The 27445-nt window shown below is 40.9% G+C and overlaps 1 protein-coding gene across 2 annotated transcripts in view; it reads right to left on the bottom strand.

The window, feature by feature from the left end:
• Positions 1–27026, bottom strand: part of AIG1 (androgen induced 1) — a 122867-nt gene extending 95841 nt beyond the window's left edge. Inside the window, exon 1 of one of the 2 annotated variants that reach the window (XM_065834175.2) lies at positions 26564–26878. In XM_065834175.2, coding sequence (XP_065690247.1) covers positions 26564–26704 — 141 coding nt within the window. In that variant the 5' untranslated portion in view covers positions 26705–26878. Of the gene's footprint in view, positions 1–26563 lie in introns of both variants that reach the window. The other variant, XM_071806468.1, reaches the window with a different exon arrangement.
• Between the last annotated feature and the right edge of the window lie 419 nt (positions 27027–27445).

Below are 27445 nucleotides of genomic sequence, written 5' to 3' on the forward strand. Positions count from 1 at the left end.
AGATGGAGGGATCGACAGAAGAACTCCCCAGGCAGTTCCAGTCTGCATTAACACCATAACTGACTGCGTGACCGGACTGGGGAGGCGGGGAGCTCCCGGCAGCCCTGGGAACAACCCAGGCAGGTCCAGCTTTGCACCTATTAAGTACTTGCTGAACTGACACTACTTATCCATTCAGATATGTTTATCACTGGATAGGGCATTTTTTTCGCACATAGTTAAGGCAATTTGAACTAGAAACTCATCATTCATGCACCAGAGTGTTGGCATGGGACCACAGGCCAGCTGGATGATAAGACTTCACCAAACCACAGTTTGGGGAGTCTGATCCAAACCAGGTGCAAATGCTGTTATGAGGACACTTGTGACGGAGACTTCTATCACCACCTGGACAGAAACTGGCCACACTGACACCACAGTGACAACAGTAACACAAGAGTGTTACTTCATGCAGTACGTCACTTTCTCTAGCTAACACTTGAACCAGTGTGTGTATAACACAGACCAGAATGGTCTCTTAAGAAAATGAGAGCCTACGACCACATAAGCTGGCCACAAAGAAATCACGCACAGATTTAAAACATTACCCAAGAGTATCAAGGGCATTGCTACCAGTTTTTATGTAAGGTACCTATAATTCTGACTTCCAAAATACATACTCTCTTCCCAAAATACTTAGTAAATAAGTACATTCCACTATTCTGCCCTGTTCCTCACAACACAAAAATGCTGGTTACACAGATAACATTCATACATGTCAGTGGGTTTTGGGCCATGCCCATTTATTCACAATCTGCCTCTCATCCATTGCGGCATAAGGCACAAACACCACTGCAACAGAACAAAGACCTCTCCTGTCCAGACCACACAACTCAAAACTTCACACCAGAGACCTGGAGCAGAACTGCTGAGCAGCTCTGTTGGCATGCCTGGCCCAAGATATTCAGTTCTGACTAATAGCAAGACGAGGCCAAATTTAACATTTGGCTTTGGGTCACCCAGTAGTCTTGACATAGACACGTTACAAATTCCACATGGCACAGCTTGAGCAGGGGTCTGGACCCCTCAATCCCCCTGTCACAATAGTAAAACCAAATAGTTGATGCAGAGCTAAGTCCAACCTGGATGCTGCCTGAGGACCACCACATTGGATTGTTCCATGTACCTTCTGGAAAGCTTGGTTTGGACTAGGCCTGGGTCCACCAGGAGGTTCAGGCATGATACTGCACAGGGTTTTTAAACACCTGTCTCCCAAAGCGGAAATTACAGTTCTCACACAACACTCAATTTCCAAGAAGCAGACTGTAAAGTGGAATGATACTTAAGCAAAAAATGAAGTGTGTGTAGTAAGGAAAGGAGTATGTTTGGGATCTCGCTTCTCTGCTGCAAGGCAGATAGATGCAGCGCTGAAGTCACTACAGTCAGTTCCCTATGTAAAACCAGTGCTCACCCAAGATTGAATCCAAAGGGGGAACTGCTTACTGTAACACATGGTGGAGGGAAAAGACATTCTTCGTATCAACCTTTTATGCGACAATGTACGTTACTTGCTGAGGGATGCATCTTCTACACCCATTTCAACCCCAAATGAGCATAAATAATAATTCCTGTCTTTAAGAAGACATAGATTACTGACAATGCCATAGGGTTGGATGTCCACCCTTCTGTTTAGTTGTGCTAGTGTGGGAGAGAGCCCACAGACGTCTTTGGAGGCTACTGAGGTTCCAGCCCTTTGTCTAGATTTCACAGTGAAAACTATTTGCTAAAATACTTTATCTGGAGCAAGAAATAGGAGTCAGAAACCAAGACTACTACTTTCTGTCCCATTCTCCATATCCACACAACATGCTAACTGGACAGCCACTCTTCTAAGCACATCTCTTTGCAAAAGCTCAGTCTGCCATTTTGCTTTTAAAATAAACTGGTTTTCTCGGTCAAAAACCCAATATATTTTCACAGCCCTCACCACAGAGCTCACATACATCATATTTCTTCATGTATCCCTGAAACCTCAAGGAAAATACGTGCCAGAGATTTTTCCAAGTTCCACTTGACGCCATCAGTTTACCTTGTTCTTCCCAGTCCACTGAAGAGAAAAGGCACTTGCAAGCTCTGGGCGCAACAAAACATCTGTATTATTCTGCTGTCAGGATGGGACCATTTGACTTCTTCATTTCTATTCATAAACACAGGTATTACAAGAGCCAGACTATTTAACCATGAAGACTGTCAAAACAGATAACGTAGTGTGTCTCACTGAATTACAAACTGGCTGGGTGCCTAGCCTTTTGATTGCAAAGGTCCACTCCATCATAGCTCCAGCAATGTCTTCTATCTACTTCAAAAACATTTTGAAAAAAAGACAATTGTTAAATGACTATATGGATCATACAAATTACATTTATTAATCCTTCTGTTGGTTAACTGCACTTAGTTTACTGTATCTGATGCCAGCTATGGGCGTTGACTTAACTCTACTGGAACTAGTTCTCTGAGAAATTGTTTCCTTTACGTATTTAGGGAGTTCACGTGCAACCACAGCACAGTCAAAATTAGTATTAAATCTCAAAGAACTGAGTATTTAATGTAGTAGCAGTTACAACACAGGCACTCTTTTTATGAGGACCATGAAATTTTGCTTTACTTGATGAAGGCATTTCTTGTATCTGCTTCTGAAATATCAGAGTTAGAAAATTAATGCAATTTAAGTGGGCTAATATTAACCATAAAAAACTGTAATAAAACCTATAACAAGTATGGCAAATCTAATACAGATAGGAATGCATCCTCTTTTGACACCAAAACAAGAAAATGACCCAGAAAATGCATATTGACTCCAAGTTAAAATACCACAGCTTGCCTTTATATGAAATTGGTTTAGTTTATCTTTTGGAGGAAAATACAAGTTAAATAATGCTTTGATTTATAAATTGCTTGACATCCAATCATTAACCTGCTCACATGCACTGAGTAATGTGGAAGCACATTTTGTTGCCCTAGGAAGGGATTTCTTTTAAAGAGGCAGGGTTTATCCAGCTATGGATGTAGTCAAAACATATATTTCATTTAAAAGAAAAACTTTTATGATATAGTATCACAGTACAATAGTATTTTCATTAATATAAAACTGTAACTTCAGGAATTTCATGTGTGTGTTTACAACATTTGTATCAATGCCAGGATAAGGTCAGCACATCAATACATAGTCAATTTAAAAGCAAGTGCAAAAAGTCTACAGCAGAAATGGTCATATTTTAACCAAGCGTTTATCAACCTTGTACACTAAAAGGTAAACCATCATATCATTGATTAATTTTTCTAAGCTAAAGTAATCTGCATATCACAGTATTACTACAGCATTATAATTGTCTCTCTACAGACATTTTCCCACCTTTTTTTTTGTCATTCCTGCTTTCCAGACTGAAGATGCAAGGACTCTTGCCTCTCTGAACAACTCAAGAAAAGTAATCTGAAAGGAACACATATACTTCATTCTAGGTTTGCCTTCATTTTATAGCACTTAGACAATTCGCATTGATTTCGCTGCTAGATGGAAAGAGAGCCAGCTCCAGATGGAGACCTCTTTGGTATTATCAGACCTTCACCATCTTTTAGAGAAACTGAAAACTGATAAGGGATCAAAGAGATGATCTACTTGTTTCTCATTCACTTCTTGTTTATATGATTCTAAACATCACACAGAAAGGTAGTTTTACATGCACCTGTCATAAAGCAGTCTATTTAGCGGTATCACTCTACATGACAGTATAAATTGATTGTATACAGTAATGTTTCTATCAAGCTAGATTTTCTTTTTTAAACCAACAGAAAATTGTGAAGCAGAGACGAACTGATTGATGGCTATATTTAATAAAATCCATCTCAATCCTCAAAAACTATATGGTGTGCTTTCCTGTTTTAAATGTCTTTATTCTTCTTAACAGTAATCTTTTTCAAAGCACTAATAAAAGAGATTTTCCTTACAGGTAAACATATTTATTCAGATCAAATAGAAGAGTAAGAGTCACAGCTGAGATGTCCCCTATCACTGGTCATTTCATAAGAGGGCAGAATAGTACATCTGTTAACCTCACTGTTGCATAATAGCACAGAGGAGCAACCAAGAGCAATGCAGGCAAATCCACAGCAATTTACTGCTTTGTAACTCAAACCAGAGCTTTAAATTCAGCTTGAAAAAAATACAGAAAATGTTACTGTAGCTGGACAGAACAAACACAAGTAATTCCGTGGCAACATATACTTAATAAGCAGACTGCTACATTCTGCACAATTTCACGTTTTTGGATGAAGTCCCTGCTGAAGAAAACTGCAGAGAAAGGAGGCCTATGGCATTGTTGCCATGTGAGCATTGCAAAAACATCACACTGAATGCAACCACCTAGTCAACCACTGGCAGAAAAAAAGAGTCAGTAATATTCTGGTATGTAATCCAGACTCATAAGGGGCAAAACGAAGCAGAATTTTGGACTGTTTTAAATAAATAAATGAACTCACTTTAGACGTGCTGCACATGTAAAGAAAAGCTTAAAACACATTATGTATTTAAATCTGACATACTGAACAAATGAAATGTTTTCTGTAGTAAGTAGAACGAGACTTATTGTTTCTTTTTACCATGTCCTACAAGATTTTAGAGGTGGTATACATTATCCTCCCACAACTCACAGTTATTTGCAGGTGAGGAGGAGGAAAACCAGCTTTCCTACTTCTTAACTCCCAGTTGATTTCTCAATGAATTGATTTATCTTCATCATGTGTGAATGAAATGGTTACTGAACTAAACTAACTGCTTCTGCAGAGAAGACTAGTACTGTCAAAAAAGCAATTCATACTGAAGTACACTCCAACTCTGGCGCTTAACCATTACCTTCAGTAGTTCTGCGGTGTGGCTTCTCCTGAAAACTTCAATAACACATGCTCCAGCTAGATTTAACAACAAGAACTATTGAAAAATCTAAATGCGTAGTCCATGCTGACAAAATGTGCAGGATAAGGATGCAGGAAAGATTATGAGTGTGTTACATTATCATGCATCCAGCAAACACAACTATCACTAGCAAGATCCTTAGCAGACAATGTGATCGAGCAGTTCCATGATACAACAGAAAGAGGCAGATATGCAACTGTAGAAGTATTAACATGCTGAAGATGGCAGGTTTTCAACTCACTAGTCACAACTTGGGTGGACAAAGGCCTCGGAAATCCAGGTCAGTGTTGAACATGACCTGAGCAAGTGGCTGGACCAGATGACCTCCTGGTCTACCCTCCAATCTGAGTGATCCTATGATTACATCAAGTCTGGCACTTCATGTAATGGAAAGTGTTCAGCCTTTTCAAGAACTGTGAAATCTCTTTCCTTGTTTGCAAAACACAGATACCTCTAGAATGACTCCAGTTGATCATGAAATCTTAAACACTTTTGAAGTGTTCTCACAATTTACTAGAAGACTAGAGTTGTTACAGATTCAAACTTCTCATGAGGATACCAGTGCACAGACATTGCAGCAATTGTACTTGGTCTTGTACAAGCGCCTCCCTGCTGGTAAGACTTGAAATCTGTTACTTATTATAGTTGGGGGGATGGAGGCAGAGTCAGAGGTCACAGATCAAGTAAAGATTTGAGCTTAAATCCGTAAAATAGACTGTCACTAACTAATATGTACTCAGTAGCATCCGATTGCTATATCTCCATATAGAAACAACAAAAATACCCCCTCCCATCCAAATTGTGTCATGCTTCTAAAACTGGAGCTCATTCTGTGATTGCAATGTCTGCAAACATTAGCTAGGCTCAACTCACCTTTTAGAATAAAGACAAGCTATTTGTTCACATTTAGGCATGTATCCTTCAGCAGACAGTCAGAAAAAGCAAAGACAGGTAGCTGGTTATTTCATTGCCATTTGCTGCCTAAATAGGTCAGGAAACTATTATGTGCAACAACAGGTGAAATAAGGTTGATGTTGTGCTATTTTTTAATTTCCCCTTGATGTTCAGAATGCTCGACAGACATGTGAATGCTAACTTCATATACTACATATTAAGATGAGACGTATTCTCTAGCGCAGTTAAACAACATTGTATTACTGGTTTATCTGAAGAAACTATGAAGAAAAATTACAGCTAGTAAGTATTACAGCCAAGTCTACACAATCTTTTAACTTTTACAGCTAGGACTTCAAAAGAAACTGGAAAAGAAGCCTACTAGAATTCATAGCACAAGGTACAAAGCACTGAAAAATTATATTTTATTATAACTCATGACATCATCCAGTGAAGCACCAACAGTTAATTTTATTATCGCATTTTATAGACAAACTAAGCCCACAGAGTTTACTGACTCTCCTGTGATAACATACTAAAACTCAGGACATTCTGGAACAAGACGACAGTCAAAACTCACTGAATGAAACTCAATAAATAATCCTTTTGCCCATGATAGAAGACAGGTGGCAGAAATTCTTCAAGATTTGAATACATTCCTCCCTTATAGACATCTTTGAAAGGTCGTACTTAAATACAGATGTACACATTTCTAAATAAATACCACTTGCATCTTCCTTCTGATGGTAAAGCTACAACCATATGATAAGTCTATCACGGAGAAAAAAATAATTTTCAGTTACAGACCCTAGCAACAAGCAGTAAAGTTGCATTATAAGCTTAAGAGTTTTCTCCATGCTTCAGTTTGTCTATTTACCAGATTAAACATGTATTTCTAATTAGCAACTGCTTCATGGAAGAAAGCCTGAGAGAAAAGTGGCCAATACTTTATACTGACTCATGGATGGCAGCAAATGCCTTGTGGAGGTGGCTACAGCAATGGAAGAAAAGCAACTGGCAGCACAGAGGTAAACCCATTTGGGCTGCCACACTGTGGCAAGACACTGCTGCTCGTCTAGAGAGCCTGCCTGTGAAAGTTCGTCATGTAGATGCTCATGTGCCTAAAAGTCGAGCCACCGAGGAACATCTAAACAACCAACAAGTGGATCAAGCTGCTAAGATTAAAGTAGCTGAGGTGGACTTGGACTGGCAACATAAAGGTGAACTTTTCCTAGCTCGGTGGGCCCATGATGCTTCAGGGCATCAAGGTAGAGATGCAACATACAAATGGGCTCGTGATCCAGGGCAGGATTTAACTATTGACACTATTTCACAGGTTATTCATGAATGTGAAACTTGTGCCAAAATCAAACAAGCAAAACGGTTAAAGCCTGTATGGTATGGGGGGCGATGGTTAAAGTATAAGTATGGAGAAGCTTGGCAGATTGATTATATTACACTTCCACAAACACGTCAAGGTAAGCGTTACGTACTTACAATGGTGGAAGCAACCACTGGATGGTTGGAAACATATGCTGTACCTCATGCTACAGCCCGAAATACTATCTTGGGTCTTGAAAAGCAAGTCCTTTGGCGACACGGCATGCCAGAAAGAATTGAATCAGACAATGGTACTCATTTCAAAAACAGTATTATAGACAATTTGGCCAAAGAACATGGTATTGAGTGGGTATATCATATTCCATATCATGCACCAGCCTCTTGGAAAATTGAAAGGTACAATGGTTTGTTAAAAACTACACTAAAGGCACTGGGTGGTGGAACCTTTAAAAACTGGGATTCACATTTAGCAAAAGCCACTTGGTTGGTCAACACTAGGGGATCAACCAATCGAGCTGGGCCTGTCCAATCAGAAATTCTTCATACTGTACAAGGAGATAAAGTCCCTGTAGTACAAATGAAAAATATGTTAATAAAGGCAGTCTGGGTTACTCCTGCCTCGGGCAAAGGCAGGCCCATTCGTGGGATTGTTTTTGCCCAGGGACCTGGCAACACCTGGTGGGTGATGCTTAAGGATGGAGAAGTTCGGTGTGTACCTCAAGGGGATGTGATTTTAGGTGAAAATATGCAATACTGAACCGCATGATGTTAATTGCCATACTAACAGTATTTAGTAAGTGTCTTTCAGATTAAGGCAATGGTGATGAAACTAGAGCTAGCTTCTTCAAGTGGTGTCTGACAACTTCTTTGAAGTTGATGTCTTTAACCCACAAACAGTGGTCATGAGATGCACTTGTACCATTTTTCCTGCCCTGGGAGACTGTTGTGACAAAATGAACTTAATGAACTTTTCAAAGGATGGTCCACTGATTAAGATTAATTACTCCTGTGTATATATGCACATATGTGTGTGTATATATATATATATATATATATAGTAGTGATTAATTAGATTGTATTGATAGATTGTATTGATAAGGTTTAAGTACTCAGTGAATGGCATATTATAAGGGGTGGAATGTCCTGGTTTTGTTAAAAAACAAGTTTCTCTTCTAGTGAATTTGCCTGTCAGCTAAAGCCTTCATATTAGCTGCATTTTCCTGGAGAACCAGATACGTGTTTTGGTAAACCTAGCAATGGAATGCAAACTTATTGATAAGCACGGATGGACATCTCGCGAGAGGGGCAAGGAGAAACTGGTGACCAAGAAACTGACCAGCTGTGTATAAAATTCCATTCACGTGAATACTTCATATAAAAGTGGGAGATCACAAGGATCTTGGCCCTTTTTCCCTTTTCCTTTTCCCTTCTGCTTATGGCCGACCTTAGGAGAGGACCTTGTGAGTCGTCCCTGCGAACTGAGGCCTAGTGAGAGACTGAATCCAGCTCCGGTTGGCTACAGAGTCTAATCCAGGACTTTGGGTGCTGGCTCTGCTGTTGCTGAGACTTACAAGATTGGTTTTGTATATTTTGTATTATTTTCTCTATTCTTATTAGTAGCATTAGTAAAACATCTTTAATTTTTCCAACTCTCTTCTCTCTGTCCTTCTTTCTCTCCCGATCGCCTGTCCTTAGTGGGAAGGGGGGAGAGGGAGGGATAAGAGGGGGAAGTCGTCGGGGGGAAGAGGTTAACAATACATCTGCCAGGGTTTGATTGTCAGCCCACAATCTAAACCCTCAACAAGCCTTAGTTTAATTTTCTACGTCTTGAACCTTCAATCTCACCTATATACAAAATTAAGATCCTAGCAATATCAAAAGATAATGATGTGCATTCATAAGACTAAGAGGTAAATGGCAACACAGGGTGCAAGCTAGAGGCCTTAAAACTAGATGAAGAATGCAGCAAAGTTCAAGCACTAAAAAAGCTAAATCCTCACTTGGAAGAGAGTAGAACAATAATTAAACTAGCATAATTTTCCAAGTAAAACTGTCAGAAGCAAATTTGGACTATGATTAATCAAGAATATAAACACCCAAAATTCTTTTGCTGCCATGATTGTTTACTACTAATTAAGTAGATAATTTTTTCACACTCCATTTGCAGCAACATCTTCTGTTTGAAGTGTTGTAAAGATGTTGTGTTTGTCCAACATAGAAACAAACACTTGTAAATTTCCCTTTTTGATGGTTCTATACTTTGATCAGTTCAGTTCTTTTATGACTTCAGGAAAACTGGCTTTTATAGGTTTTTTTTTCAGTTTCCTGGGAACTGGCCGTATGAAACATTTGGTGACTGCTAACTTCAGCTCTGTACATCGTCCTGTCTCACAGGTGAGGTGAGATACAAATAAAGCTGTGGAAAAGTCAGATTAAGCATGAGTATCAACACTGCTTCATTTTGTCACTGTGGTTCTTTATAAAAATACTTGGACATACTTGGTGAATGGAAAAGGTCCAAAGCATGGTTTGCTCACAGACCTGCCAGAAAATGAAGAGGGGAAGAAGGATGTTCATAGTGGAAGCAGGTCTTATTGGTGTAAGCTTAAAGCTCAAATCAGATAAATCACTTAGGATGTAGATTTTCAAATGATAACATTTTGGAAGTTGTTGTCATATGACTACAGACTAAAATGGCAGCTACTCTCAAAATTAGGTGTATCTGGAAGCCATCTACTACATTTAACCAGCACTCTGAGGAAGCAGATTCACAACCTTATCTGAAACATAAAGAGCAAAGGTAGTCTTCAAGGGCTGGCTCCAGCACAGGACAAATCAAGCAGCAGCGCAGAGTAAAACAGCTGACACCAAAACTGTCTCTAGAAGTTTGTTATTAGGGTTCACTCTTGCTTTTTTCATATTCTTCTAATAGATAACATTACATCTTCAAACCTTCTTTTTAGACCAGTTTTCCTTAATTAAGTCAAAGATATTTTTAGGCCACATAGCTGAAAGAGATACTAAGGGATTATTCAGAAAAGATTAATTTCATGCTCTGAGACGGGAATGTGAAAAATGTACTCACTGTAAAACATGTTTGGAGAACATTCTGGTGAGAGAAAGAGTAAACCATAAACCCTTATTCTCCCCACAGAAAAGTGCTGATTAATGAGATGACTGAAAACAGTAAACATGAAACATAAATCTAAAAAGATATAAAACCCAAAAGAGTTCGTGAATTAACCTGACACGTGTTCTACTTCACCACATGAATACAATACTTTGTGTTGTACATCACACCTCCTCCTTTCTTGTACACATAACCATAAGTAAACATATAGATATTCTCTCTTATGTATCTCAAAACCTTTGGGCTATGGTTACCATTGCCTTTTTTCCTGAAATAAGGTGATGCACTCCACAGTGATGCGAGTTGGACTTCCTCCTGGGCTGCCCCAGCTGGGGCACCGCAGGCTGTGTTCACAGGTAGGGAGTGGCAGGCAAGCAGGCTGGTGCCTGAGGGACCAGAGGCAGGCTGCTCGCAGGCAGGGCCAGGCTGTGAGGCCTCACCGACCTGCCCACAGCCGCCCCCACAGGAGGAAGAGGATGAGCGGCACATGAGGCCCCCTCGGCTGAGTCCTGCCTGCAGCCACCCCTCTGGCACCAACAGCAGCAACCACACAGGACACACAAACGCCCCTGCTATGCAGGCTTCAGCACTCACATTACCACAGACTGCAAAATGCACTGATCGATAACGGCACACAGAAAACTCGGGATCAGGAAGGCTGCCAGAAGGACATGGTCCTCTCCAAAGCGCGCACACAGCCGCCTCCGCCCAGCTTACAAGAAGGACCTTTTGAGCAGAAGGGCCCAGCTCAGGAAAACAGGGCGTCGATCCATGAGGGAGTGAGACTGACCAAACACTGACAATAATTCTTTGCAGTCTCCTCTGCTGCAACTCACTGATCCATTACAAATTTTCAAACAAGTAATTAATATTGGAGAAAAAGACTGTGAAGCAATAATCTACGGACACAAAACGCACTCCTCATTTCTCTCCCCATTCAGCTCCACGAAGACAGTAGCACAGTAAACAAGCCTCCTCCTCAACACACTTCAAGTCCTTCTTCCCACACACAGCTGCCACTATCATGCATATTTCAAAGCCTCCATCTGGGCTTGACAACTGTACCTTCCTTTCTCCCAGCCAACAGAAATACACATCCTACTCAAACAGGCATGGACGGTACCATGCTGTTTATTTCAGAAAAGAAGCTGTTCCGCAAGTAGGTCATGTGGGTGGAAGCCCCCATCCTAACCTACATAGGTTAGAGCTACCCTACATTCATTTTTCCCCTCTTTCTAGCTAGAAACATTCTCCAGGCAGCATGTAAGGATTTGTGGTACTTGTCCAGGCTGCTGAATGCCTGGTGCTTCTGGATAAACATCTACTGCTCACACAGGGATTAACTTCACAGTATACACCCAGAAGGTTCAACATTTCCCAGAAATTCTTCTTTTATCCTGCATGTGCTACACAGTGCAGGTACACCTCCTTCTGTCCATAAATATGGCAATAATCCCCACAGCTGCTGCAGACTTTGAGGATGCCCCTACATAGAGGCCAGATCTCCAGTCTAGGGCCTCCTCTTTTTCTCCTGAAGGTCATCTCTCCCTGCTGCAGCAACCACCCACTCTGCACCCATGGCAGCAGCCTACATTCTAACATTTAAATAGCTGTGTGTCTTCCATTCTCACTCATCAGCAGCGTGGACTCAGCTCATCCTTCCTATACCATCAAACACACCTTCCTACAACCACATGCAAACAAGCACCCTGCCTCTCTCCTCCTCTTGCTCTGCAGTATCTGACCAGGCATGAGGTAAGAACAGTGTTGCAACCCTGGGAACAGCTGAAGCCACACAAGGACAGGGCTTTTATCTTGGAAAGCAGAAGAAGGTGGGGCCAAAACAAGAGCCAGTGGGGAGCCAGGTTGCTGCTGCTCCACCAAGGCGTAGGACATGCCTTCCTTTACACCCAATGGCAATGTCCACACACTTCCCACCTCTTTGCACACAGCAGTAGCAGCAAGTGAGTCACCAGGTGAGATGGGGCAAACTGGAGGTGATGCTTGATTACCCAGACAGTGCTGCTTGAGCAGCCAGTCTCAACTCAAGCCCCACCCTGCTGACTAGGAGTAATCTAACACAGCAGCTGTCCCACAAATCACCTCCTGGGCCACCTGAGATTAATGATGTTTTAAAACGTAGATTATACAACTAAGATAATTCCTTAAGGATTTTAATGACTAGATGCCCAGCCAATTTTAGTGTCTTGCATTCTGGATTTAGTTTAAATCACGCCTCTCTGCAGCAAGATGTTGTGAGGCTTAGTTAGCTAATATTAATATTTCCTAAGTTCTCTGAGATCTTATAATAAAAGAAGCAGTGGCACTACAAAGTGATTTTACTCTTAGTGAGATGGTTGCTACCAGGATTTATTAATTTAGTCCTAAAGAAAACACAGAGGACCTCCATTTACATGTGTATTGCTTCCTTCTTGGAAGATTAAGAATGAAGGAGACAGACAGTACAAAAATAAGTATCCATAAAGAGAATGGACAAGATTGGCTATTTGGAATAGGCACTCCTCAGCTGTTCATACTATTTACCTATGCCTTCTTTTGGGAGGACCATGAAGGAGGAAAACTGCAAAGAAAACTCCAGGGAAAGATACCTTCTGCCCAGAGCACTCATTCATTATAGGTCCTATGGAAAGAGATGTGGCCTAGATCTTTTGCTACTCTGCAGCCACTACCTGTCTTCCTACTTTAACAGCATTTTCAACAAACTGAGATATGGCCTTAATTTTCCTTAAGCTGATCATACAGGTTTTAAAATTTTTCTTTGATATTTGTCATAGTGCTTTGGAGGTCACCCAGGCATTTTATGCAGACTGCTGGTACACTTAATAATTTCAGTGGCTTCCTGCAGTATATCAGCAGACATTATATTCATAAAAGATGGGACTGTTCCAGATCTGATTCATAGTGCTGAACACCTATCTACCTGGCTTTAAAAGAGTTCTTTAGAAAGGTCAGTTTTCTCTATGGAATTCTGAATATCAAAGACACATCTCCTGTCACACAAGATATATACACTCAAGGCCAGCACCCTGAAAGGTACAGAAGACACTGGAGTGATTCAGAACAAGGGCTCGCAGCTGACTGCACCACAACTCAGCCAGAGAGACACCACTGAGATACAGGCACACCACGTGAATAAGCATCTCATAGAACAGGTTTCCCTCCCTCACTGCACTTTGTCTGGCAAACACTGCTTAGTCACATTCATTGAGCACAAGACCCAAGACAGGCAAAAGAGCAGGTCCAGGTCCAAAAGGGAAAGATTGGCCAAAATTTGACATTGCTTGTACGATATTACTATTATCTGGTTACTTCTTCAAAATACTTATTAATCCCTGCAATCAGGATGTATCTAATTAATTTTTTAAAGAGATTAAACACTTATTTTCTGGATTTGACTTGTTAGCACATCCCCTGCTTTCACTGCCATATTTCAAGTTCAGGTTTGCTTGCAGTATCTCACATAGCAAAGGTACAATTCTTATGAAATGCAGATAACATTTATAAGTATGTTGCGACTTTCAGTATTATGTTGCTCTCACGACATTGGTCTTGCCCTTGCTAAAGGAAAATAAAAGAAGTTTTCAAATAATACAGCTGGCAAAATATTTCTGAATAACAATTTGTCACTGCAATGGTTGATTCCTTAGTAATGTAATTTTGTCTAAGTATCTTAATGAAGACAATCAAGTGTTTTGTTTTCACTGGGTCAGTCCAACTGCACTGAAACCATGAACGTGGAACAAATCCATAATTTCTACACTTACAGTAACACCAGAAGAGACCCACACCACCACCTTCACTACTTTTGGGTTTTATCTCATAAGGTGCTGAAAATTCTCACATTTCTATCTCACAGCATGGTGCAGATGCTGAGTATCACCCAGAACAGGAAGTCTGACCTCAACTCCTGTGCAAACTAAGCACAACAAATGTGAATAACACAGAGATAACACCTTGCCGTTAGCTGCCAGGAGTAATGCCAAAATACCTCTGTATATCAAGACCCTTGCAAGATTCATAGACCTTATGTGACAATTTAGGATGAGGCAGTTGTGAGCACTGGTTCCAACAACATGCTGCACAGATCAAACCCCATGGCAAGGCCAGACTCTCTGCAAAAAGTGGCACTGAGACCGACATGCTCCCACCAAACATCGCCTGCGGCTGGCAGCCCACCCCTGTGCTGCATGGGAAGGCTACCCAGGCAGGCTACAGACCCTAGGGGGAAGATGTCGAATGCTCCTTCTTCCAGCCACCACTTGACTTTTTGGCTGACACATCTTAAAAGACATTCTTGCATGTAAATCATCCAGTCCAGTCAGAATTTTATTTCATAGAATCATAGAATATCAGGTTAGAAGGGGCCTCCAGGATCATCTGGTCCAACCTTTCTTGACAAAGGAACAGTCTAAACAAGCTGGCCCAGCACCCTGTCCAGCTGAATCTTAAAAGTGGCCAATGTTGGGGAATCCACCACTTCCCTGGGGAAATAATTCCAATGGCTGGTTGTCCTCCTCGTGAAAAATTTCCCTCTTGTGCTCAGCTGGAATCTCCCCAGGAGTAACTTGTACCCATAGCCCCTTATATTTTCCATGTGAACCCTTGTAGAAAGGGAGTCCCCATCTTCTTTGTAGCCTTACATTTTAGTGACCTGATTTTACACTCTGTTTCCATGTGTGCCTACTGGACACATGCTCAGCCCCGCTCCTGGTTGGGCATGTGGGCAGGGAGCCACGGCAGGCCCATGTCTACCAGTCTACTGTATCTGGCAACCCCTGACAAGAATGACTATGCTTCCATGTGGGTATGAGCAGAAAATCCCCACTGTGAAACTTTTATCTGTTTCCCTACATCTAAATTGCAACAGGTATGTATGTCTGCATGCACTACCAATCCACCCACACATATGTGTTCATATGAAAAAAAAGATACTTTCTTCTATTAACCACAGTAATAGCAGATGAGCTAAGTAATGTTTAAAAACATTTTTTCTTCATCTCACTGAACAAAGCAGATTTCAAACCTCACAATTACTATTATAAGTTTTTTTATTAGGAAATATAAAAGATAATTTAAATCATTTTAGCATCTCATTTAAAATATACAAATTACAAAAAAAAAGAAAAAAAAAAGAGGGAAAATGTCTGCATACTGATTGCTGATTTCACACATTATTTTGATTTTTCAACTTAACAATTTCTATCAAGAACCTACTCCTTAATTGGAAAATTTATCATAAAAATTGAATGGCAGACTATCAAAAAGTGACAAGATTTTAACACCATAATAAACATGAAGATCTTGATCCATTATGCTTCACATTTAGGGGAGTTTTTTCTTGTAACCAGGATGCTTAAAAACTTGTTCAAAAACAGAAAGCAAAGAGTCTTACATAATGACAACATTTCAAAACTGGTTTCTTTAAGGCTATCACTACACCAAAATCAAGCTTTTCTGATGCAAGTGACTGATTTTCATTGGTTTGGGTCTACACAGGGTGCTTTAAAAATACAAGAGAATGACACTGTATTCTTCTTGTCAGGTATTTGAGAAGAACAGGGTGAGGATGCAGAAGACAACATAAGACAGTGAATGCACTGGGAGAAAAGACAGGATGTGTGAATGAACAGTGGGAAAACAGTATAAGGAGTAGGGGGAGAATATTAAAAGCAGCACTAGACTGGAAAACACGGGAAAACAGAAAAAAGCTTTGGGAAGAGGACTAGGAGTGCAACAGAAACTGGAGTACAGAGCTGCAAGATCACGGAGACTGTGCTGGTTAAGAAGAGATTAGAAGGAATGGGGAAACAGATGTTGCACAGGCAGGTTCCTGTAAGTAAAAAGGGCTGAAAACATAGTGATAGCTAACAGCAGCCTGTAACTGAGGAGCCTGACTACATGATAAGTGGCATGAATGGATCAGGGCAAACTGGGAGTACTTTCATTAACAAAAAAGCAGCAGATTAACAAAATCATCCCTTGCACATCCTCATAGACATTCACATTTTGCCTATATGTTGCACGTTGAATTTCAAAATCAGGAAGTTCAGATCGTACTGGTTCAAATCCTCAAAGTAACAGGAGGTCCCTCCACCATTTTCTAAAACAATCTCCATAAAATACATCTCAAAATTTTAACTTGGCCTTATAATTAATGGGGAACGATACATCTTTGAATTAATTTGGCAATATCATTTTAGTAGATTCTGCCCTAAATCATGAGAAAAAGAAAATAAAACTTAGCCTGAAATGCCATTAGATTTAATAATATACAGTATAATCACTGGAAATTCAGAGGTGTTTAGCTTTTGAAATTATTACTGGCATTAAGACTATAAGATTTGAATACTAATCTTCTATAAACATATGTTAGAATTAGAAACAATGATTAGCTTCTCAATAAATACAGCAATATCCCTTTCTAGCCATGGCAGGTCATGAGACAGCTGACCTGTCTGCTCTCTCTTGTTAGCCAGAGTTCTTTGACACTCAAAGACTTAACAGCGTCTGGTACCTCTAACCACTGTAATCTTCTAACCAAGCTTCATTAATGGGTCACCTAAATTGACTTCAGTAGTAGCAGGCCAATTTACTCTTAGATGTGCACAGCATATGGAGAGACTACAGAACAGGGGAGCTTTTATGAACAGTTTGATATTTTCAAGTTACATGCAGCGTAAGTAGATAAGTGTTACGTCAAACATCCACAAAGGTGCATATTCATCTCCAAACACCCTAAATCCCTTTCAGCCTCCTCAACATCCAGTTTAAAAGTACTATGTGGCAGGTCCACAGAGCAGAGGTTTCCTTCACAGCTTACACGTTCCTAGGACTCACTTCCTCGGACCTACAGGAATGCAGATAACTGTGTCTAACACACACTCAAATTCGCAGCTCTTGGAACACAGCTATAACAAGTAAACTCAGGCCGAGAAGGTTTTCACAGCATGGAGTTTCAATTTGTTTGTAAGCTTAAGTGAACAGTAAATTGGGACCTCCGCAACTGTCAGTGCATATGGCTTCTAACTAAGGCCCAACTTTTGCAAGCACTCTCCGCTGAGCAGAAGCATGCTATGACAAACAAATTACGTGCAGGGAAGTGGTGCCGTGCCACCAGAGTGAAAGGGGGCTGTGTGGGGAGATTGTGCGGGCGTGTGGGAGGAAGAAACGTGGGCAAGGACAAGGAAAGGGGGGAAATCTGAGGGAGCAAATGCATGCTGTTTTAGCCAAGAAACACGAGTCATTCTATATCTCCACCCCTTTTTTTCCCTCCCCATATCTGGCAAATAGCTAAATACCAGTTTGTCACAACACAAGGCTCATCAGCATGGTTCATTCTCTCACCTACACACCCCAGATACCAAGTACTGTCTTCTATTGGATCTTCCTTTGCTCTCTCACCTTCTCTACTTGCATCCTTCAGAGACCTGAGCATGCACAAGCACCGGCCATAAACAACGTTCATCTTCTCTAGGGTCAAGGATCCTACTGCAGCCCCTCAGGATCATGCAGAGATGCTAGCCTGAACATCAGCTGAAATGCTGTATGAAATGCTCCCACAGCTTCAGTCATAAGTTCATTAAGCATCTCACAGAGAAAGCATTCCTTTTACATTCATGCATTTTATCAATTTACATAGCAGCATTTAAAGTCAGCAGTTTCTTTTTCTTCCTTTTGCATCTGATCAAGTACATTTAGGAACATGTGCCACTTGTGCTCTGCATGTGGAACCCCCCACTCCTACTGAATTCTAATAATACTAGCAATAATAATAATTAATAATTTGTTACCTATGTGCTGCCAGAAGGCTTCAAGACACCTGATAAAATACATGCAAATAGAGAGACGGGAAGGAAATTTACCCACAGGTACACCAAGAAATAGATTTTTAAAAATATACAAATACTGACAGCACTGTCCAAAACCAAAAATGAGCCAATCCACTCCTAATAGAGTAAAATTGAAATTCTCTGCTAAGTCCCTGCACAACCAACTCAAACAGCCTGAGGTGTCTAGCAGCATTTGTAAAGGTAAGATTCATGCTCTTGAATTGTTTCGCCCAAACTAAATAATTCAGAAACCCACCAGCCCTTGTGCTTTGCTTTACAAGTTAGCAAGGAATTAGTAAAAGATTTGACATTCTGTGCTTCTGCACATTCTACTCTAGTTTATGTTTACTAGGACACTGAATATTCAGGTAGCAAAAATCCAGCTGTACTAGTTCAACGCTATATTGTAGACAGTCCTCAAGCACTCTGAAAAAACTAAGCTGACAGCCAACTGCTGCAAAAATACCTGAGCTGTGTCAGCTGCACACAGATCTAAGTGGAAATTATTGTATAATTATTGCACCCTTTGGCAAGTATTTGTTTGGAAATCCTACTGCAAACAGGATGCTTGCAAGGGCAGCGGCAAGACAAGATGTTCAGGGAATGCAACTAGAGTCATTCAAATGTTGCTTTCAACTTTTGAAAAATCTCACTAACTTACCTAAGTTGCCAGGAACCTTCATATGAATGAAAATCAGGTTCTGATTTTCTCCTAGCATTTCACATGAGCTTAACCTGTTTCCAGCCATCAGAATCTCTAAGTTTTGAAGAATATTGCAAAAAACCCCAATGAGGAACACCAACTATATGCCAAGAGAGTGCAAAATATCCTGAGGTAACTGGCAAAATGCTGATGAAAATCCTCTAAATGTTTAATCACAGTTCTAATTGAGAGAGGGAATTGTTTTTAAGTCTTACCAAAACACGTTCATAAATTCTAATTTACTTTAGTTTCTTCCCCTCCAAAAAGGCTAGAAGTTTTACTTCAGCTTCCAACTGATTTTGTTTTTTCTTCAGACTCCAGTTAATTTTGCATCCGCTAAAGTTAAATACAGCTTTTTCAGTGGTAGCAAATTTAACTATGTCAAGTTGAAAAAATCTTGCATCATACACAGTAAGAACAGTAGGCTGTAAAGCTTTGAAGACTAATAACAAATTCAGAGCTTTGGAAAATATGATATGGGGAAAATGTAGTTATTCAAATAAATGCAGGCAAATAAGGCAAAATTTGAAAAAGTTTTCATTAGAAGGAAGAAAGATTTTCATATTCACCCATTCAAAGAGTGAACAAGGAGTCTGTGCTTCACTTTGGTCTTCAAAATAAGCCAAGGTATTGTTAATTTTGTTTCTGACTCATATGCCATATATATACCTGGACATGTAAGGTGAGAAGACCAGGCCTCAGGTTCAGATACTTAAAAGAAAACCTACATTGAGAGGAATTTGGTGTCTTCCATGTATGTACTATGAGCAATCACATCACTTTTTAATCAAATATAGAAATGTCCAATGGAAACTTATCACACACATATTTGTTTCACTCTGTAATTCTGCAGAAAGCATACAAACCTGTTACTGGTGTTGATCTTTTTAGCATTTATTGACTGGAGTTGCCTTAGGAATTAAAACTCCAAATGACAAGAAATTCTCCACCCATGCTGAGCTCCTCCCATCATCAGAGTCTATATTAAAGTAGTGCAATTAGAAAAATGTTTTATAAACATTGCATTAGGATAGGCAGGCATTGATGATTCCAATTATTAAATATGTAAAGAAAAAACAGCAAGTAATGGAAGGAATCAGAGATATTTTTCTTTTATTGTTTTGTTCAGGTAAATACACACTCAGCATAAGTCCTTGTAATGAATCTACATTATATCATTTTAATACACTGCACAATTGCCTATTTTTTCAACTTTGTTTTAGTACATTTTATGGTGATTTTACTTAGTTCAAATCTGCAAATTTCTGTGCAGTGTCAGGGTTTTGTAATTTCATAAAGGTTTTTTTTTCTGTTTAAACAACTTCTTATTTTGTTGTACAGTGGCATAGTGGCACATTTGAATTTTCTTTCATGCCCATAATAAAATATCTTGATCATGTGACTATTTCCGCATTTTAAGACAGACTGATCAAGTTTCTTTTTTGTTTTCAGCCTAAGGACAAAACAATTAACTACTCACCTGGACTTCTACCCTGCAAGTCTTTGTACATCCTCGGGTTGATGTAACTGCACCAATTCAAGTGGAATTTGATTTATATTAAAACACTAAGTTGTAATTTTCTATATTATTATGTAAGGATGTTATTTGATAGGTTATATAGATCTTTACTACAACTTAAGAAGGTTGATCTCTCAAAATGCATTTCTTGACTAAGCTTATATAGCCTCATTAACACAAGTATACTTGTAAGGTCAAAAATACATCAATTAAATATTTTGTTATATGTTTATATTCACAACAAATTGGGACAGCTCAGAACCCCAACTTTGACTTCAACATAGAACACTAACATAGAACATTAGATGTGTTGTCCTTGTTTAAACTAATTGTTTAAAATATTTAACAATTTTGCCATATGGATGCATATAAGATTATCAGAGTTATCCTTACCACTATAATAAAATTGTAAAGAAAATAATTCAACTGTAATACAACGTAAACAGTATTTTTTTCAAAGGGGAACAAAAGGACAACTAAACCAACTTCTTGAAGTTGTCATCATTTAAACTCCTCTGGCAAAACTCTACAGACTTTACACTTGTTTAAAATATAGCACTGTTACCTATCACTTACATACTCCAAGTTATAAAATAATATTACTGACATTAGTTAAATCTATCATCATAGTAAGTGATCCCAATTTGTCCTCTCTTCTGCTCTCCTCTTTTCCCTGCCAACCCTACTGCCAACACAAATATTTCAAGGCAGCCATAAATTTCCTAATAATTCCCAAATTAAATGTTCGACATATTTAAGTCCAATTGTAAAATAAATACATGCTAATGCAATGTGAAAATGGAACTCTTCAATGTAGCGCTCAAATTCCACTCAATTTGTAATAGTACCACCAAAACACATGGAAAACACGGGTCTACAAATTACAAATGGTGATACTATCATATTTTTATTATTGCATCAACGGCACTATACATAATTGTTTCTCTGACATGTTTACAGCCCAAGAGGGAAAAAGAAAGCTCTAAAACACACACTTATTAAAAGGTTCCTTTCCATATATTGTTGCCTTTCTCTCAATTACATTAGGCACCATTAAGAAACCTCACCTTGTTATTCCTTGAAGCAGCAATCCCTTACTTTCTCTGGAAACTGATCAACACTGTTGACTGTATACTCTTTTATAATAAGAACACAGAGATATGTAGACATAGTGATGAATTTCCTCTGGAAATTCTACATAATAGTGTTTCACACTTCTGTAATCTTTTCACCCAAAAGCCACAAAACACCTTAATACTAGGGTAACTTACACATCATAAAAGAAGAAAGCAGAGGGTGAAATTCGTTTTACTAAAGGAAATCCTAGAAAAGAGTCATAGTTACATTGCATGGAGTGTGGAATGTGTTTTCACTTTTGTCTTCTGTGTTATGGTGAGTTTAACCTGTACAGTTAGCAATGAAACTTGCTCAACTTCCAATATTGCAGCTATGGCACAGGTTATGATTCCATAATTCTGAATGTTCTGGCCTTTGACATTTGCTAGTTATCTGATTTCCTATCAGCATGACTAAATACAAATTGGGCACAAATCACCTATAATTTTTAGCCATGCTTTGTTAAGCTGCTGTCTTTGTTTTTGTTGTCTAGTACCTGCATCTAATATAGTTTAATAACTAATTAAATACACTAAATAAGTAACTGACAAATCACCAACTCTAGTTTCTAGCCCTATTCCTAACATGCCCCTCTGAAATTTTCCAAAGATAAGAAACAAACTAAGTTCTGATGATTGATTTAAACTTAAATGAAACATAACGGCATTTTCTGCAAAACAAAGACAACATGTACTAGCAAAAAATGTGCTGCCAACAGAGCTTATACCTGTTTTTTGTAGAATTCAATCTGCCAGACAACATGCAAAAGTTCATACACGGACATCCTGCTATTTCTTTCAAAGGAATAAAGAAAAGTATAAGGTCAGGCAGATTTACGTATGAGCTAAATGAATTCCTCTCTAACTTTGGTGGCCCTGAATCAAGCAATATGAATACCGACATTAACATTCTGTTATTCAAAACAGGACCATTAATAATAACCATAAAACATAACACTTAAGACTGCTTCCAAAAATCCAGCCTGGCTTTTTGTCTCTATAACTACCCTTTTCAGCCCATGAGAGACCATAAGATTAAAAACACAACACCCACAGTATTTTGTCAATGCCTGCATATGTATATGCAGTAGTATCTTGTTTTACTCTAGCTTCTTCGAGGAGTAAGGTTTTCACAGAAACCACACAATGAAAATTAGAAGCTATTTAGACCAGTGCACTACTTACTAAGGAGACAGATACTTCTTTTAACTCTAAGCTACTTTTCTGATAATTATCACACACATCCAAGCACAAAAAGTAGAAATGGTTGTCATTCAGCACCCACAGGCTCCATTTTATTCCAGAAAACAAATTCTGTTTAATTTTGCCTCCTTTCACAATAATAAGAGAGCCAAGAGAAACTGAAGAACAAAACCCCTGCAACAGCAAGGATCCTGCCATTTTAGACAAGTTGGTGCAACAGATCCTGCAACAAATGTGTATCTATACAGGCAGGTGTGGGATTGCAGTGTATGCAGAATGACCTGGTTACTTCAATTCAAGTACTATTATCATTAATTCAGCTACTTCAAGTACTTATGGAACTGAACAAAGAGTGGTACAAGGAGGGAAAATTTCTGAGAGACTTACATAGCTGACAAACTTGTTGCAAAGAATCATCTTGTACTGGCATCATTTCACCCTAACGTTCAACTATGAGGCTCAACAATTAATTCATGGGTTGTGGACATAACACACTTCTGTATTGTATATTGTGGAAACACGTGGACATACAGGTTGAAGTCCTGTGTGTCCACTACTAAAGCACAAAATCGTGAATCTGAGTCTAACAAACGCAGCTATACAAGAAACTTCAAGCACATCTCTTGAAACATTCTATCTGAATCCAGTCCTTTGCCTTTTTCACAGAACTAACTTCCGGGCTTGGTTTGTATTGTGAGGCTAAATGAAATCAACTTCATGTAGTTTTGAACTAGCCTCAATGTTCAATTAAAAAATTTGATCTCCTGGACCCACTGACTGATCTTGCCAGCAACTCTTTACCTCTTCATAGCTCAGTTTCCCACTCTACAAATGACAAAAAGGACACTGCTCTCTTTTCTCAAGTGCTTTGGAATCCACAAGTACTAGGCAGATATCTTCATCATCTTTTGAATAAGGAGGTTAAGTATCCACCACCTCTACATACCAGAGAAAAAGTCTGAAGTGGAGAAATGATTGCTACAAGCAACAGTGAGGAGCATCACTAGTGTAATGGAAAAACATACTGTCAGTACCTTGCTTCATAAACCAGAAGAATATTCCATTGACATGGGTGTTTTAGGGAATGTTGCCACCACATTTGCAGCTGCAAAAAAAACCCAGTCAGTCATCAGAATGACAGCAGCGAAAAGAAGTCATCAGTTGCGCTTATTTTCTTTCTTAAGGACAGGAGAGACTAAGCATGAATATTGTCATTTCAGAAAATCCTACTTAGATATAAACATCCAAAATTTTATGGGTGGACAGGGACATGACAGTTCTTAGCTTTGTATTAAACAACTTCCTCTTAATGCTCAACTTCTGCAAACAGTGTGAAGGCTCTACGTCTACTGTTCATATTAATGCATACATTTAGAATACTTTACTGTGTCTTGTATTTTAGAGTCCAAAGTACTAGGTTTTCATAATTCAATTCAAAACTATGTTGCCCACAGATAACTGTAAATCATTTCTCACAGCACCGCTGCAAAGCCAGCTACCTAAATCTCCAGAACATTTATTGATGGCATGACTGGAATGTCCCTTTACAAATGGACAGATGAAAAAAAAAATCAAAATCAATTTTCTGATTCAAGCGATAAACTCATTTTTCTTAAAAACTGGTAGCAGTTTTTGGAAACAGAAATAACTTCTACGTGCTTCTGTGATGTCAAAGATTAAATCTCTGCTTGTGGAGGTACAATCTGTAGCAAGAACACACGTCTGCCAAGACTCTGGCATCGATGATATTTTGTCTAGACAGCCTTTGAATGTGACTGACACAGGAACACTGCACATGGTTGAGGAAAACTGAAACTTACGCAAGAGCTTTTCAAGCCTTAGTCAACATACAGCATTTTGGATATGTGCCAAACATCCTCCAACCACACACCTTGTGGTATCCTCCTCAGGAATCTAACGGTTTTTGTTTCTTCAGGTCTGCCAGTTGTCCCAGGAGTTAGAAAGATAGATTTACTTAGATAGGATGCTGCTAGAGCCATTTGGACTTAATATTGTCAAAAGGGGAGAAGTCTATGTCCTGGCTAGTCACTGAGGCATTCGAGTAGTTGAATTGCATGTTATTTGGAAGCATTGAAGACTATAAGGAATTGCTAACCTTTTCTCAACTATTGGACTTAACTGAGAAACACATGACAACTATTAGCTAAAGGACAGAAATGACTAGCCGCAGCTGATAATTCTTCTAGACATTTTGGAAAGCACTACATATTTACTTTGGCCTTTTGGGCCATGACAGAAGTAGCCTGAACCATGTGCATGCTTTCATGGGAGAGTCCACATGAACTTGCCACAGACAGCAGTCTGTAATTTGGGGGAAATTATGAATATCATGTATTGTCAAATGTTATTTTCACTGTATGACAGCATTAGTTCACCTAACTCTCAAGAAACTGTTAGGGCTACGAAAACTGAGAAAAAGGGGAAGGAGACTCAAAGGCAAGATCCTTGGGTTTTAGCTTTAGTTGGTTTACCTCTAATTCAGCTGGCACTAAAGTCAACAGTTCCCCATCAACTTACTGAGACTTAACGCTAACTTCTATCAGTTAATATTACTGACAGTGCAGTTCAGCAGGCCAAAATAAAGAAAAAGAAAGAAAAAAAAATTCTAGTGTGCCTTCCAAAAAACACGAGGCCTTAAGATGCCCATTTACAACCGCAGTAAAAGCGCTAGGTATGGCTGTGGGTCCTCAGAGACCCAGTAAATTTTTGACACCCAGCACAAAAATTACACTATCTAAATGCAAAATACGGCAAGTGGTGCTTCTCTCCAAATGAAATATGGGCCTCAGTAAACCTTAGCTTAATCCTGACTCTGAAATATGCACACTTGATCTACCAGGTTAACAGTGTGTTTAGTTTCCAAACTCACAAGCTCAACTTACTGACTGGATATGAAGTGCAGAGGCAGTAGCAGCCATACTTGTGAATCTACAGTGAGGTTCTGAGAGAGGTCTTATCACGGGCAAGCACTAAAATACTTGTGTTTTGGGAGTTTTCTGTAACTCAGCAGAAACTGCAAAATTTCTCACCTATTTACACTGCGGATCCAAAGGAAAAAACAAACAAACAAACAAACAAAAAACACAAAACACAAACTATTTTGGTCTAGGTACTAGGTGTAAGTTTGCTATCACAATTCTGAACCAAAACCCAAGTTTCTCCTCCCACTCTCTCTCTCCTCCCACCTGCACTAGGGAAACACTGCTGTGGAGGTAGCAAGGCAGGGAAGCTCAGAGCAAAAACAGCCCCCGGCCAGCACCTGGTGTTTTCTAGCAGGCCTGCATACTCGTGATTGTTCTAGCCCTGGGCCCTTATAAAGAAAAGTTTCACAAGCTCTTTTATGATTTGCAATCAAAACTAGCTGGATCCAGCAAGGTATTTTTCTGTCACTCTCATGCACTTTCACCTGCCGGGGCTGGATTCCTCGGACAGGCCAAAGGGAGCAAGACGTTTTCTATTTTGACAGCACACAGGAGCCTAACGCTGGGACCAGCAGGTTCTCGTGTTTACCGTCAGCCATTTAAAAAGACGAAAGGCAGCATCACCACTGACGGGCCGTCAGACGCACCATCCCGACGGCCGCTTACAGGCCGCAGCCCTTCGGCTTTGTCCGTGTCTTTCTCCGTTCAAACCGCCCGGCTCTGCTGCCGCGGGGTCCGGGTGGATCCTCTCACGGCCAGCCCCGGCGTCACAACATGTCGCCGTCCCCGCTCTAAGGTCACCTCATGGCGCTGCCGTCGAGCGCGGCCGCCGTCGCCGGGGGCTCCCCCGCGGGGCCGCGGCGTTTCCACGGGCAGCCTGAGGGAGGGGGCAGGGCCACGGGCGCCGGGGGCACTTACCAGGTCTATGAAGGTCAGAAATTTCCAGCTGCCTCCATAGGTCTGATGCGCGGGCATGTCAATGGCCTTGTAATTGCACAGGATGGAGCAATAGGACAGGAGGATGGCGGCGCGCAGCACCTGGCAGGGTACCAGCGCCATGTTGCACGCTGTGCCGGGGCGGCCTCGGCGGCGGTGGGCGGCAGGCCAGCTCGGGGTGCACTTCCGTGTGTGTGTATGTGTGTCTGTGTGTGCGCGGCCGTGCGGGCGGGACTCCGAGCCTCCCCGCGCCGCGTTCGGCCCCGGCCGGGGCGGGGCGGAGCGGCCGCGCTGTGCGGCGGCGGGTGGCAGCGGCGCGGGCCAGGTGGAGTTGGAGGGCTTGGTGGGTGGCGGCGGCGGTGCTGGCGCTGCTGGCAGCAACCTGGATGGCGGGCTCGGCGCGCCCCCGAGCCGCAGCTCCGCGGGCAGGGAGGGCGGGAAGAGGCCGTGCCGTTCCCCAGGGAGCGGAGGGGCATGCCCTCCTGCTCCCATCGCCCCCGCCGCGCACGCTGGTCCTGCCGCGCCGCTCCGGCGGCGGCGGTGCGTGCCCCGGGGGCTGGTAGGTGCGGGGCCGGGGCTGCCCAAGGACGGCGCGAGTGCGATTGTGAGCACGGGCAGTAAGTTATTTGCAGAACCTGGTTGCCCGCATTTCCAAGCGAAAAAATACGCTGCATCAGCAATCACGTACTTTAAACAGTGTACTGGGAAACGTTGCCGTGCCTCTGCCTCCGCGGTATCTCCCCAGAGGGCCGGCGGGCGCAGGGACCGGCCGCCGCTGCTGTTGCCGCCGCCCGAGGCGGGCAGCCCCGCGCCACCAGCTGACCGCGCCGGGGCCAATGGGCTGCGGGAGCGCGGCGACGGCTG

Source organism: Patagioenas fasciata, chromosome 3 (genome assembly GCF_037038585.1).
Source record: "Patagioenas fasciata isolate bPatFas1 chromosome 3, bPatFas1.hap1, whole genome shotgun sequence".
NCBI classification, from domain to species: domain Eukaryota; kingdom Metazoa; phylum Chordata; class Aves; order Columbiformes; family Columbidae; genus Patagioenas; species Patagioenas fasciata.